This window comes from Cervus elaphus, chromosome 5 (assembly GCF_910594005.1).
Source record: "Cervus elaphus chromosome 5, mCerEla1.1, whole genome shotgun sequence".
NCBI lineage: Eukaryota > Metazoa > Chordata > Mammalia > Artiodactyla > Cervidae > Cervus > Cervus elaphus.
The window spans coordinates 119,879,943-119,892,582 of NC_057819.1; the positions used below are offsets into that span (position 1 = coordinate 119,879,943).

Here is a 12,640-nt window from a genome sequence, read left to right on the forward strand (position 1 = left end):
ATACTCATCACCATCCTGCCCTGCCCCCAAGTCAGGTTTTTGGTCTTTGGGAAAAGGTGAGCGCAGTGGACCCTGGAACTCCCAGCTTCAATTAGATTCAATTGTAGTCATTCCCTTCCTTTCTGGGAGACCCCCTTATCATTTAAGGAAGGGCTGAAAAGAGGGCCCAGGACCACGGACTTCAAGGTTTAATGTGTAAGGCTAATCTTAAACTTTCACTTCTTTCCTCATCCTTTCATTCTAATGTGCCAGGTCCCTTCTTGTCACAGAAGGAGTCTCAGAACTCCTCCTGGTCCTTTGGTTCGTTACTTTAGCCCGTAAGTCATGTCCAACTCTTTTGCAACCCCATGGACTTTAGCCACCAGGCTCCTCCGTCCATGGGATTTCCCCAGCCGAGAATACTGCAGTGGGTTGCCATTTCCTTCTCCAGGGGATCATCCTGAGCCAGGGGTCAAACCCGCATCTCCTGAATTGGCAGGTCCACCAGGGAAACCCCTCCTGGTCCTTTATTATCCCCTAAATAGCCCTTGGTTCTTCTTGCCTGCCTAGATACAGCCTGTGATGCCCTCAGCTGCTGCCCTCTTGATATACCGACACTGCTGAGCCAAGAACCCTCTCTCAGATCCCTGGAATAGCCAGGGTCATATCAGGAACCTCTGACATCCACCAGCCTGAGGTCTCAGGTTCCTCAGGAGACAAAAATAATCCTAGCCAAACAGGAACGTTTGAATAACAGAATAAAGAACTCAGGTGTCCAGCAGTGACCTTACAGCCTCTGTGGCAAGAGATCTTCTGTCAGCTCCAGAAAAATGACCTTTTGACCATCCATCTAAAAGCTGGCAGTGAGAAGAGCCCTGATAAATAAGCAGACTTGGGTGTCTCAGCACAGCGATGCCCTAAGAGGCAGAGTTTTTCCAGGTGCTGAGGAATACGGGGACGTGGTGGAGGTTCTCAGGGGGAAGCAGTGAGGTTCTGACGTGGAACAGGAGGCAGAGCACTGAGGGTCTGCTAAGCTCCAGCTGGTGAGCATGAGACGAAGCTCCGAAGCTGCCATCGACCTACTGGCTGCTTTATGCCTCACAGATGCTCTGCTTCTTAAAAAAGTTCTAATCACCTCAGAAATAATGATCATTACAAAAGAAAAAATTAACGGGTTAGGTTGAAAATAGTAGAGCTGGAAGCCAATGCTATAAGATAGGAGATTTTCTCTTAGGCACCACATAGGATTGCCTCCCAGGGCCACCTGAAATCTGTCAACTTTGGTAGAAAGTTGCCTGTTAACTTTTTTTTTTTTTTTCATTTTTACCTCCACCACAGGGCCTTTGCTCTGCTTTAGGAATCAGAAGCTTAACCAGAGGCTACTGTGCTATCCTATGGCTTTGATATTAGAAGAGGAGAAAACCTCCCCCTTTAGTGTGTAAAGGTGTCTTGAAAATGATGGCTTCATTGCCGTGGTTCCTGTTCCCAGGGCTTCTTAGGACCAATGGAACCGTGTTCCTCCAGGGAACCTCAGTGATGGAGAGATGAGGTGACAGCAGAGAACCCAGTCACAGCCCGGCTTCTCTCTTGTTTCAAAATTGTTTTTTTAACTTTAAATGTTTCCTAAGCAAGGAACAAGTTAAGAGGAGGAGCAGGCCCCAGAAGCCTCTGTGAAACAGAAGGGAAGCTGCCGTTTCTTGAGCATCTCCTGTGTGGGGGGCTTTCAAATGCTCTGTTGCTCTTAGTCCTACCTGGGAGGTCGGGACGGATGAGCAAACACACGGGCTTACAGAGCAGAACCGAGAATTGAACCCAAGCCTGCCTGACATCCCTCCTCCATCCACTCTCCATGGCCAGTCAGTTCTTTTTCACACAACCCCATCTTCCCGGATTTTTCTTGCCCCTTTGAAGCCAAGGAATAGTGGGGGAGGGAGGTAGATGGGGGGGGTAGGATGAGGGTCCACACGAGATGCCAATGTGTGTGTTTGCCTCATACACAGGTGTGCAACAGGAGTTCAGGTTTCCAAATTCAGGAGCTTCGGTGGGTTGACATTTGGCTTCTGGGACAGAAAGAACATTGTTACAGAAAGAGGGCAGAAGAAAAGCATTTTTGTTCTTCAGGGCAGATAAATTCCCAGGAGCCACTGCAGGGCCACACAAGGCAAAATGCCGAAGGAACTTGCATTTGGGCCACGTGGCTAGAGCCACGCCAGGCATGTCGAGAACCCCAGGTGCCCCATCCATAAATGTCAAAGAAATGTACCTATAATCTGTTTTCTTCCCAAGCTGTCTGTTTCTCATATCTCTTCAATGACTCATTTGCACACCTATTGTAATGACAGGATTTTGGAATGGCGGAGGAATTTGCTACTAAGGCCCTGGAGCTGAAACCGAAATCTTATGAAGCTTACTATGCGAGAGCAAGGGCCAAACGCAGCAGCAGGTGAGGAGAGAGAGAGAGGGTGAGGAGCCAGAGGTCTCTCTCTGGAAATTTGGCCGAGGTGACACCGGCCACCCTGGGGCATTTGTACCCACTGTGTCTGTCCCCGAGGATTCTCAGGGCCAAGCTTTGGGGACGGCCCCCCACCTACCCCATGCACAGAGCGCATCTCACAGCTTGCACACCTTTGGGGCTGTGGAGATAGAGCATTGTACTGTGGGAGAAAAATGCCTCTTCACTGTTGGAGAATGGCACCTTCTTTCAAGAGGCTTCTGCCATCTCTCAGTCACTTTTTTTAACCCCCAAAACAGACAGCACAGAGACACCAGTCTCTTGAGAGAGAGCAGAATATCCTCCCAACCCTTTTAGAGGGAAAAGTAGGATGGGTCACGTATGACAGACTCCTCTTTCTTTGCTTAGAGGCATTTGGGGGGTCCCCTGCTCACTTAATCTTCCTTCTGGGGCTCCCCTCTAGTCTGATGGCATCAGACCTCCTTCTCACCTACCCGCCCCTCCCAGCACCACACCATAAATGCATGGAACACAGGAGCACCTGGGGCCAGGACTGCGAGGGCCCCAGAGAAACCCATCCCTCACGCCCAGGGGGCAGGAAAGGCTCCAGAAAGATCTAGACAGCCATCAGTGATCTTTATAGATCATTGATCCCTGTCCTTGATGCCACCTGCCCAATGCTCTGCCCTTCTCCCCAACTCTGCCTGTCAGAGAACTGCTTCAGGTTCATGGCCATGACCAGGGAGCTGTTGTCCTGAAAATCAGACCCAGGTTAAGTCTCGAGATGACGGTGGCAGTGATCTTAGTCTTGGCTAAGTGGGGCGACAGAGGCCTCACAGAAGCTGGACTATCAGGTTCTCTTTCCCTGGGATGGTTCCTTCCTCACAAGGCCACTGCCCCTTTTCTGGGCAAGGTTGACAGAGCAGAGGGGAATATCTCTGACAGTTTGTGTCCTTGTTTGTAAACGATAGTCTGAGTTTCCTCGTCAGCACACCTGATACCTGCCCAGCTCTGCCGTAGCCGGGTGGAGGAGCCACAGTGCAGAGGGGCAAGAGGTAGACGGGGCAGAAGAGGACAGGGTTCTTGCCTGGGATGGAACAGGCCTGAAAATTGGAGCCAAAATGTAAAGAAAAAAATTCTGCTGGATCAGCAAGATTCTTTAATATCGTAGTTACTGATTTGTTCCTAAGCTAATTGACAGTGACCCTGTAAATGACAACCCCACCCAACCCTCAGACTACCTGGTGTGCATTTGAGCACTAAGAGACACTTCCTGAAGGGCCTAGCTGGACTGAACAAAATGGGGACATTTCTCCACTGATCCCAGAGAGGCCAGAAGGAAGATGGAGGCTGAAGGAGCTAGGGAATCATTCTGGGCTCTTCCGGAATGACAGCCTGCCTATTTCCTTCCTTACAAATCAGACACAACGAAAGCCCCCAGACGCCCCCCACCCCCAACCCACCCCACTCAGGCGCTAACACTTCTCTAAGACTGTGACTAGGTCCTCAGCTCCTGGTGATTCCTGTGATTCAGAATAACTCCAGTTCCTATGTTTACATTTCGTCAAGCAGACAGTTTGCAGCAGCCTTAGAGGACCTGAACGAGGCCATCAAGCTGTGTCCAAACAACCGTGAGATCCAGCGGCTTCTGCTGCGGGTGGAGGACGAGTGTCGACAGATGCAGCAGCCGCCGCCGGTGCAGCAGCCGCCTCCGCAGCAGCAGCTCCCAGAGGAAGCGGAGCCTGAACCCCAGCACGAAGACATCTACTCCGTACAGGACATACTCGAGGAGGAGTTCTTGGAACAGGACGTGGAGAACGTGTCCATCGGCCTCCAGACAGAGGCTCGGCCCAGCCAGGGGCTCCCCATCATCCAGAGCCCACCCTCCTCCCCGGCCCATCGGGACTCAGCCTACATCTCTGGCTCGCCCCTCGGCTCTCATCAGGTTTTTGACTTCCGGTCCAGCAGTTCCGTAGGTTCTCCCACCAGGCAGAGCTATCAGTCCAGCTCACCCGCGCTCTCTCCAACTCACCAGAACTCACACTATCGGCCTAGTCCCCCACACACTTCCCCGGCTCATCAAGGCGGCTCCTACCGCTTCAGCCCGCCTCCCGTGGGAGGGCCAGGCAAGGAATACCCGAGCCCGCCCCCTTCCCCTCTCCGCAGAGGCCCCCAGTACCGGGCCAGCCCTCCAGCGGAAAGCATGAGTGTCTACCGTTCCCAGTCAGGCTCCCCTGTGCGCTATCAGCAAGACACAAATGTGAGTCAGCTTCCTGGCAGACCGAAATCTCCGCTGTCCAAGATGGCCCAGCGGCCCTACCAGATGCCCCAGCTTCCCGTGGCCGTGCCCCAGCCCGGGCTCCGGCTCCAGCCGGCCAAAGCCCAGATCGTGAGGAGCAACCAGCCCAGCTCGGCCGTGCATTCAAGCACTGTCATCTCCACGGGGGCCTATGGCCAAGTGGCCCATTCAATGGCCAGTAAATACCAGTCTTCCCAAGGAGACATAGGAGTGAGTCAGAGCCGGCTGGTTTATCAGGGGTCAATTGGGGGGATCGTAGGGGATGGGAGACCTGTGCAGCACGTCCAAGCCAGCCTGAGTGCGGGTGCCATCTGTCAGCACGGAGGGTTGACCAAAGAAGACCTTCCCCAGCGACCTTCCTCCGCCTACCGGGGCGGCATGAGATACAGCCAGACGCCACAGATTGGGCGCAGCCAGTCCGCGTCGTATTACCCAGTGTGTCACTCGAAACTAGACCTGGAGCGTTCCTCCAGCCAACTAGGCTCCCCTGACGTGTCGCATTTAATCAGAAGACCTATTAGTGTCAACCCCAATGAAATCAAACCCCACCCACCAACTCCCAGGCCACTGCTGCACTCCCAGAGCGTAGGCCTGCGTTTCTCTCCATCTAGCAATAGTATCTCATCTGCCTCCAACCTAACACCTACCTTCCGGCCATCCTCCTCCATCCAGCAGATGGAGATCCCGCTGAAACCGGCATATGATAGGTCATGTGATGAGCTGTCGCCAGTGTCTCCCACGCAGGGAGGTTACCCTAGTGAGCCCACCCGATCCAGGACCACACCATTCATGGGGATCATAGATAAAACAGCCCGGACTCAACAGTACCCCCACCTTCACCAGCAGAATCGGACCTGGGCGGTGTCGTCCGTGGATACCGTTCTCAGCCCCACGTCTCCAGGCGGCCTGCCCCAGCCTGAGTCCTTCAGCCCACCGTCGTCCATCAGCAACATCGCCTTTTATAACAAGACCAACAATGCACAGAATGGCCATTTGCTGGAGGACGATTACTACAGCCCCCACGGGATGCTGGCGAACGGGTCCCGCGGAGACCTGCTGGAGAGAGTCAGCCAGGCCTCCTCATACCCCGACGTGAAGGTGGCTCGGACCCTCCCCGTGGCTCAGGCCTACCAGGACAACCTGTACAGACAGCTGTCCCGGGACTCTCGACAAGGGCAGACATCCCCTATCAAACCAAAGAGACCATTTGTGGAGTCTAATGTTTAAAAGACGTGTGTTGGAGTGAGACCCATATGTTTTCACTGCACATCTTCAGGCTTGGTTTCCCACATCCGAGGTAGTTCTCTGGCTTAATTTCTCATGTAGTTTCTGCGTGGTGTTCGGAGGTGGCAGCCCACGTGCTGAAATCCTTTGCATGCAGCCGACTGAGAAGCTGGCCTCCACGGAGCCGGGACTTGGGTTTCTTTCGCCCGTGCCCCAGCCACACGCTCTCTCCCTCTCTTCAGACGCCAGCGAGGAGATTGCTGTGCCCGCGTGCTTCAACCCAGGGAGATCAGACGCACTGGTCGGCTTTTTCCAGGAGACAATCGCTTTCACTGATGTTCTTGTTGTGTAAAATGTCTTTCTCCTTTTTTACGAAAATGAGATGAGATGTTCGCGTTCGTTTTATTCTAGGAACTTTTAGAAAGAGTGTGATGCCCCTCTGCCTTTGCATTCTTATCCACTGTTATCCAGATAGCAGCCCCGAGCATTCTTGTGCCGTGGTCTCCTCCCCCCAGACCACCAGGTCCCCGCGGCTGTCAAGTCTAGAGTGTTCATTTAGATTATTGCTGGTGTTCCTATGGGGATAAAGGATCGAGGAGAAAGAAGAAATAAGAAAAACACCAATACAGTTATTTGAAATGTCGCTCCATGGATTGCCCAAGAGGCATGGTAGGAACATTCAGGAAACAACCAGCCCTTTAATATTTCAGTCAGCCGAGGAAATTGGATGAGAATCATACATATTTTTAAAATACTTCACTGCAAACTATTCTTTTTATGTTTTTAGCCAAATTAACCATTAAACGCTACTGATTTTCCATGGGTGGGGGAGAGAATAAATAAGTATATGGGGGAGAGAGAGAGAAAAACTGTTCTGGACTCTCAGTGAAAGGCTGTAGAAAGTTCTTGTCTTGGAGAAATCTACTTGTTAGGTCCTGCGTCACTGAGTGTCCACGCAGAGTATATATCCTCTCCCCAGAGATTGACTGGCATGGTAATCCTGTTAGTTGGATCTTTGCCTCAAGCCAGATTTTGTTCTACTGGCCCTCTTTTTTTTGTTTTTTTTTTAACCCAGATGGTTTAGTGAAGAATTGGTTCTTTAATAAGGAAATTGAATCCTCTGGGGATGGTAAGGCTGACTCCCAGAGCTTGCACCCAGGGCCATTGCATTCCATGGCAGATGTGGTCGTAACTCCACCCACCATAGTTTCAAGATCCGTAGTTTCATTATCTGTCATTACAGGAATTGTTTATTTTTTTTCTAAGTAGGAGTGTTTGGGAGAGGGGATGCTTTTTATTTATTTTTTATTTTTTTTGCCACTTATCACGTGGCATCTTAGTTCCCCGACCAGGGATCGAACCCGCACCCTTGCAGTGGAAGTGCAAAGTCTTAACCACTCGAATGCCAGGGACATCTCAGGAGTGATATTTAAAATCCAGACACAGTGAAGTGTTTCAGGGTGGAGAAAGACCCCTTTCAGCCCGCTGTAGGAGAACGTGAGATGGACAGTAAGCCTTCTGACCCCATGACCCTGTACCCATCACCTGTGTCATGGTCATTTGCTAACCAGTCCTTTTGAGTGACTGAGGCCAGCATGTGAAGGACAACAAGAACCCTGGAACCAAAGCCTTAGCACAGGCCTGGTAGCGGCTGTGCATCAGCTCTTAAATTAACAAACTAAACAAAAGGGAATCTGTTCTCTGTTACCAGGAATCATTCTGCTCTTGTTAGTAAAGGGCTACAGGAAGGGCAGTTTCCTGAACAGAAATCCAGATGTGACCAGACCTGTTTGTAATACTAAGTGTCCTCTGAAAAAATCGTTAAGTCATGGGGACCATGAAGCTGAAATCAGAAACACTTCTGTACTAACATAGGTTCTGCCAAATAGATGCACCCCTCCACCCACCCTCCCCAAGCCTGGAACAGGCCAGGATGTGTGTGTCTCTGTGCTGGAAGTAAACGGCAGGGCTGGTCCAAGACCCAGACTCTGCCCACTCTCTGATTTTTAAGGACTATCTCCCACTCAGCTAGCCCAGAGCGGAGTCCCCTGTCTCTTTTCTGCTCTCTCTTTCTCTCACCGAGATGATGAAATGTACAGCTGTAGCATCAGCCCATGACCAGGAGCCCAGCAGCCTCTCAGCATTTTCTGTCCAGGTCTCAGCCCTATTGGGCTCTTTGCATCTCACCCTTCTTAACCACCTCTCACTGAGGAACTGCTGCCGCATTTTGAACATTTCTCAGTTTCTGTTAGAAAAGTGCCCCTGTTTATTCACAGCACCACACGTACCACCTGCTCTTGCCTGAGTGGGTGAGCAGGTTCTGTAGTTTTATAAATATGCCACTGATGCCACTTCTTCTGAGCATGTCTCTTAGGATTTTCTAGGGCAGATAGGTTTAGGGTCCATGCCTTATTGGACAAAACACCTAAACTGTCAGCAGTCAAAATACAATTCGTTTGTAGGCATTGTAAGAGGGAGTGAATACCACTACTGGGCGCCAGTTGTTTTTGACTAAAAAATGCCAACTGGACCTTACTGGAGCAGGAGACAAAGTTTTTCTTTATAAAGCAGACTGCCTGTGCCCTGTTTTGCTACTTCACTGCCATGGGATGATCTTAGTACTGTATGTTAGAGACGCCCCCTCACTTGCTGGCATCAGTGTCTGGCTTCAGGTGGGGGGGAAGTTTTTCAGATCAACCTGGTAAGTTCCACTCACCCACTTCACATCACCCTGAGACGGAGACAGCGGTGACAAACTTCAGCTTACAGGTTTCTCATCAAATCATACCTTCCACTCACCCAGAATTCTTGCACTAATGGGTTTCCATCACATCGTGTCTATAATGGGTGCACTTTATTGTTTGAATTTGTAACTCTTGATAAATAACTGGATATTTAAGTGTGAGTAATGTCTTCATTAGAAAATAGCAAAAGCGCCCTTGTCTCTTAGTGTATTTTTCAAAGGGATAAAAAAAGGAAAGCAAGCAAGCAGTGGATCACAACATTTATAGCACAAGAAATAACTTGTATATAAGCATCAAAAAGAGTAAGACTTTTTAAAGACAAAAAAAAATATTTGCAGTGATTTTAAAGTGCTTTTCCAGCAATTTTCTTAGGGACTCCTGAGACATGGTTACTTTATTTACTGGATCAGTAAGGCACACAATTAACAATTAAAAATTAATGTTTATTTACAAAGTAAAGGGAAAACCCTGTGTAACATGAGAATTTGGCATGGACAAAATGGAGACCATTTTGTATCTGCTCTTGTATCTTCTCCGGGTTGCAGACGTGCGCTATTAAAAGTCCCAAGTTAATAGAGCACAAACCCTTCCCGTCCCTCTCCCACATGCCCTTCTTTCTAGACGTGTTTAACTTGAAGGCTCAGGAAAACTCCACGAATTAGAATCATGTACAGTACCCAAGGTCGTTGTCCAGAGATATGAGTTTGCTAATTTAGTTAAGCCTGGATTATTAAACGCTTTTCCTAAGTTACTGTAAACAGAACAGCTTAGAGAAAGGTATTCTTGGTCCTTATATTGTACAGTAGTTTATGAACCCCCATCTCTAAATATTGGTATTTTTATATCCCAGAGATGTACCCAATAGAAAAATGAATCCGTATCTAATTTAATGTCCATAAGTATTTTCCTTAGATTTTAGTCACGGTGGGGTTTTTTTGTGGATGTCACCTTGCTTCACCACACTTCACCACTAGGTGTCACTGTGGCTCTGTACCAGGCTTGTCTGGTAGCAAAGAATGGCAGCATCTCCGGGAGCCACAGCCAGGCCAACAGGCAGGCCAGCAGGCTGAGGATCCAGGAAGGAGGGAACAAAGGCCTGGAGAGGGGTCTTCACACATCTGTGCCAGTTGCGGCAGGATACGCTCTTTGAACACTACCTGCTTTGGACCTTCAGCCAGGCAGAGACTGGGGGTAGGCTGACCAGATCTCCCTTGCTCTCTCCGGTGGATGGATGGGAATGTAGAAGACCCCTCCCTTCCCCACGAGCACCCCTCAGTTCCTCTCGGCCTCCAACTTTTATAACTCCAGAGGTGTCACAGTTGGATGGTTCGATTCAAAGATAGTTATTTTTCTACTGCAGAATTGCCTTGGACAACACCCGTTGCTCACTGAATCTTTGCCACAAAAATGGAACAGGCACCCCCATGGGGCAGGGTGTGCCCAACCCCATCCCAGCCTCAGCACCCCAACCCCCACCCTGCCTGTCTGTCCCTGGGCTGCCCACTCCTCCAAAAGCCACCCCAAAGAGGCAGCTGCTGCTGCTCCCACACCAGGCCTGTGCTGCCTGGTGGCGGCGGTGTGCGCGCTTGGAGGTAGGGCTTTCTCTTCCTTCTCCTCTAGGAATTCCAGACTGACCATCTACCATGACTAACAGCAATGAACAAAGGGCTTAGGGGTAGGAGCTACCTACAAAGACGTGTCACGGAAACCTTCACCAAGCAATGCCTTGAACTCAGCTCTGGCTGCTCCCAAGACGAGGTGGCTGGTTGGGGGCCTGGACGCAAGCACAATGGGGCTGGTGGAGCCGCTGTGCAGAGGTACTTGAATACTCACTGGGTCTTCATCAATTTTTATAACACAGACCACTCAAGGGCTGAAGTGTTGGTAACCTGCATTTCTGTGTCCAATGCCTCGCAGCAGCTGAACCACCCTGAGATGCTTATGGCCAGCTGATGGCCACAGTCAGAGCTTTGAAAGTCAGTACCAAATGAACACGTTAATTGGACACCAAAAATCAAGTGTTACTTTCATGTTTCCTCACCCGTTTCATCTCATTTCTTCCTGCTGACTCTGTGGTATCTCCGCTAAGCTGACCTGTCAGGTTTTCGCTGGACACACACAGGTGCAGACCAGCATCCCTCTTGTTTTTTTTTTACACCTACTCTGTGGAAAGGAAGGAGCCTAGCTGCTTTGTTGTTGTAGCACTCGCTGGCTGGATTTTTCTTTTGCCTAATCACTAACCAGAACACCTGGTTAGGGAGACTCGACTCAATCCCTTTGGTTCCCAGGACCAGACAGAGTTATTTCTGGAAAATTCAGTACTTGAATGTACCTGCCTTATTGTGAACCAACTTACTGGAAAAAAAATTAGGAATGCTGGCTCCAGATCTCTTCATCCTTCACAGGTTATTCTGGAAATCCTGTAAGTTACACTTCCTGTTCCAGTTTGGGTTTTTTTTCGGGGGGAGGTGTTGTTTTCATTTCTATTTTTTTCCTCTTTGGCTGATTCCTGCTGAGTGGGGCCAGTTCCTCGTCAGGCTCAGGGCAGGTGCCATTCTCAGGCATGGCCTCCTTTCCATCCAGCATAGCATCTTTGTCTCTGTTCTGTCTCCTCCAAATCCAAGATGATTTTAATTAGTACAGACCTGTACAGTCTACAATTAAAGAGTGATTTGTACTAACATGATTTTGATTCTTCCTCCTCTTTGCTGTCCTTTCAAGACACTTGCTGGAAAAAGCTTTAATGCACTTAGTTTTCCTTTAGGTTTTCTATAACTCAGATGTAAAGGACTTTCTCTGTACAGTATATTATCCAATGCATGTTTGTTCTTTATCCTGATATATTGAACACCACACGGTTGTGAACTCGTGCAGTGGGGATGTCCCACACCCAACAGAGGCATCTAGCCCCCTGTGTATAAGGAAAGACATTTTCCTTTGCTGTACTTGCTTGAGCAGTTTTATTGTCTGTACATGTGAGCTGTGTGAGATAGATGTGAAAAGTTAAATGAATGCAATTTCCTGCCCATGTATACAGATCGCCATCTGTACAATGAACTGTATGTATGAAAGCAAATGTACTTATTTATAAATGGGTAACACTTGGAAAAACATGGTGTTGTGGTGCTTTCTCCTTTCATTACAGTACCTCTCCAGGAGCTGACTCGGGTCACCGTCACTGAGGCCCACCATGCTAAGGATGCCTCCCCAGGGACAGCTCGCTGGGGCCCAATTCCTCATGATTTGGCTGGTCGTTCATGGGATATTTAGAGTCACCCCTTTGGGCTCTTGTTCATTCAGAGAAGTTACGGAGCTCTCTTGAGAGCTGGACACTGTGAGGGGCTCAAGAGAACCGTGGACAAGACAGTCCTGAGGGCCCATCAGCCAAGGCCCACTGCACTCATTGAGACAGAGGAGGCTCTTTCTCCCGTGGAAGAGGTCTCTCCAGCCAGGCCAAGGGAACACTGAGTTCCTCCTTGTTTGATTTTAATAGCTGAGGCTACACCTGAGTCCAGTTACCGTCCCAAAATCCAAGGCTGCCCATCAGAGCTGTTAGATTGAGAGACTGCATGCCCGAGGCAGGGGGACAGCACAAGTTCTAGTTCCCGAGGCTGACTTGGTTAAAGCTGGAAGCCCACTGCTTCCAGTGACTTTTTTTTTTTTTCCCAGAAGTCCGGTCAAGGGGCTTCCCTTTGGTCTGGTGGTTAAGAATCCAGCTGCCAGAGCAGAAGACACATGGTCAATTCCTGGACCTGGAAGATCCCACATGCTGTGGGGCGACTAAAGCCCAAACGCCCTAGAGCTCCTGCTCTGCAACAAGAGGAGCCTCTGCAATGAAAATAAAGCCTGCGCACCACAACTAGAGTAGCTCCAATGAAGACCTAGCGCAGCCGAAAATAATAAAATTCAATTTTAAAAAAGAAAGAAATCTGGTCAGAAATT

General features: G+C 49.6%; 1 protein-coding gene across 5 annotated transcripts in view; it reads left to right on the forward strand.

Annotated features, from left to right (window-relative positions):
- Positions 1-11,811, forward strand: part of TANC2 (tetratricopeptide repeat, ankyrin repeat and coiled-coil containing 2) — a 371,488-nt gene extending 359,677 nt beyond the window's left edge. For all 5 annotated transcript variants that reach the window (XM_043904966.1, XM_043904965.1, XM_043904967.1 and 2 more), the window contains 2 exons: positions 2,322-2,422; positions 4,004-11,811. In XM_043904966.1, coding sequence (XP_043760901.1) covers positions 2,322-2,422; positions 4,004-5,957 — 2,055 coding nt within the window. In that variant the 3' untranslated portion in view covers positions 5,958-11,811. The remainder of the gene's footprint in view (positions 1-2,321; positions 2,423-4,003) is intronic.
- The last annotated feature ends 829 nt before the right edge of the window (positions 11,812-12,640 follow it).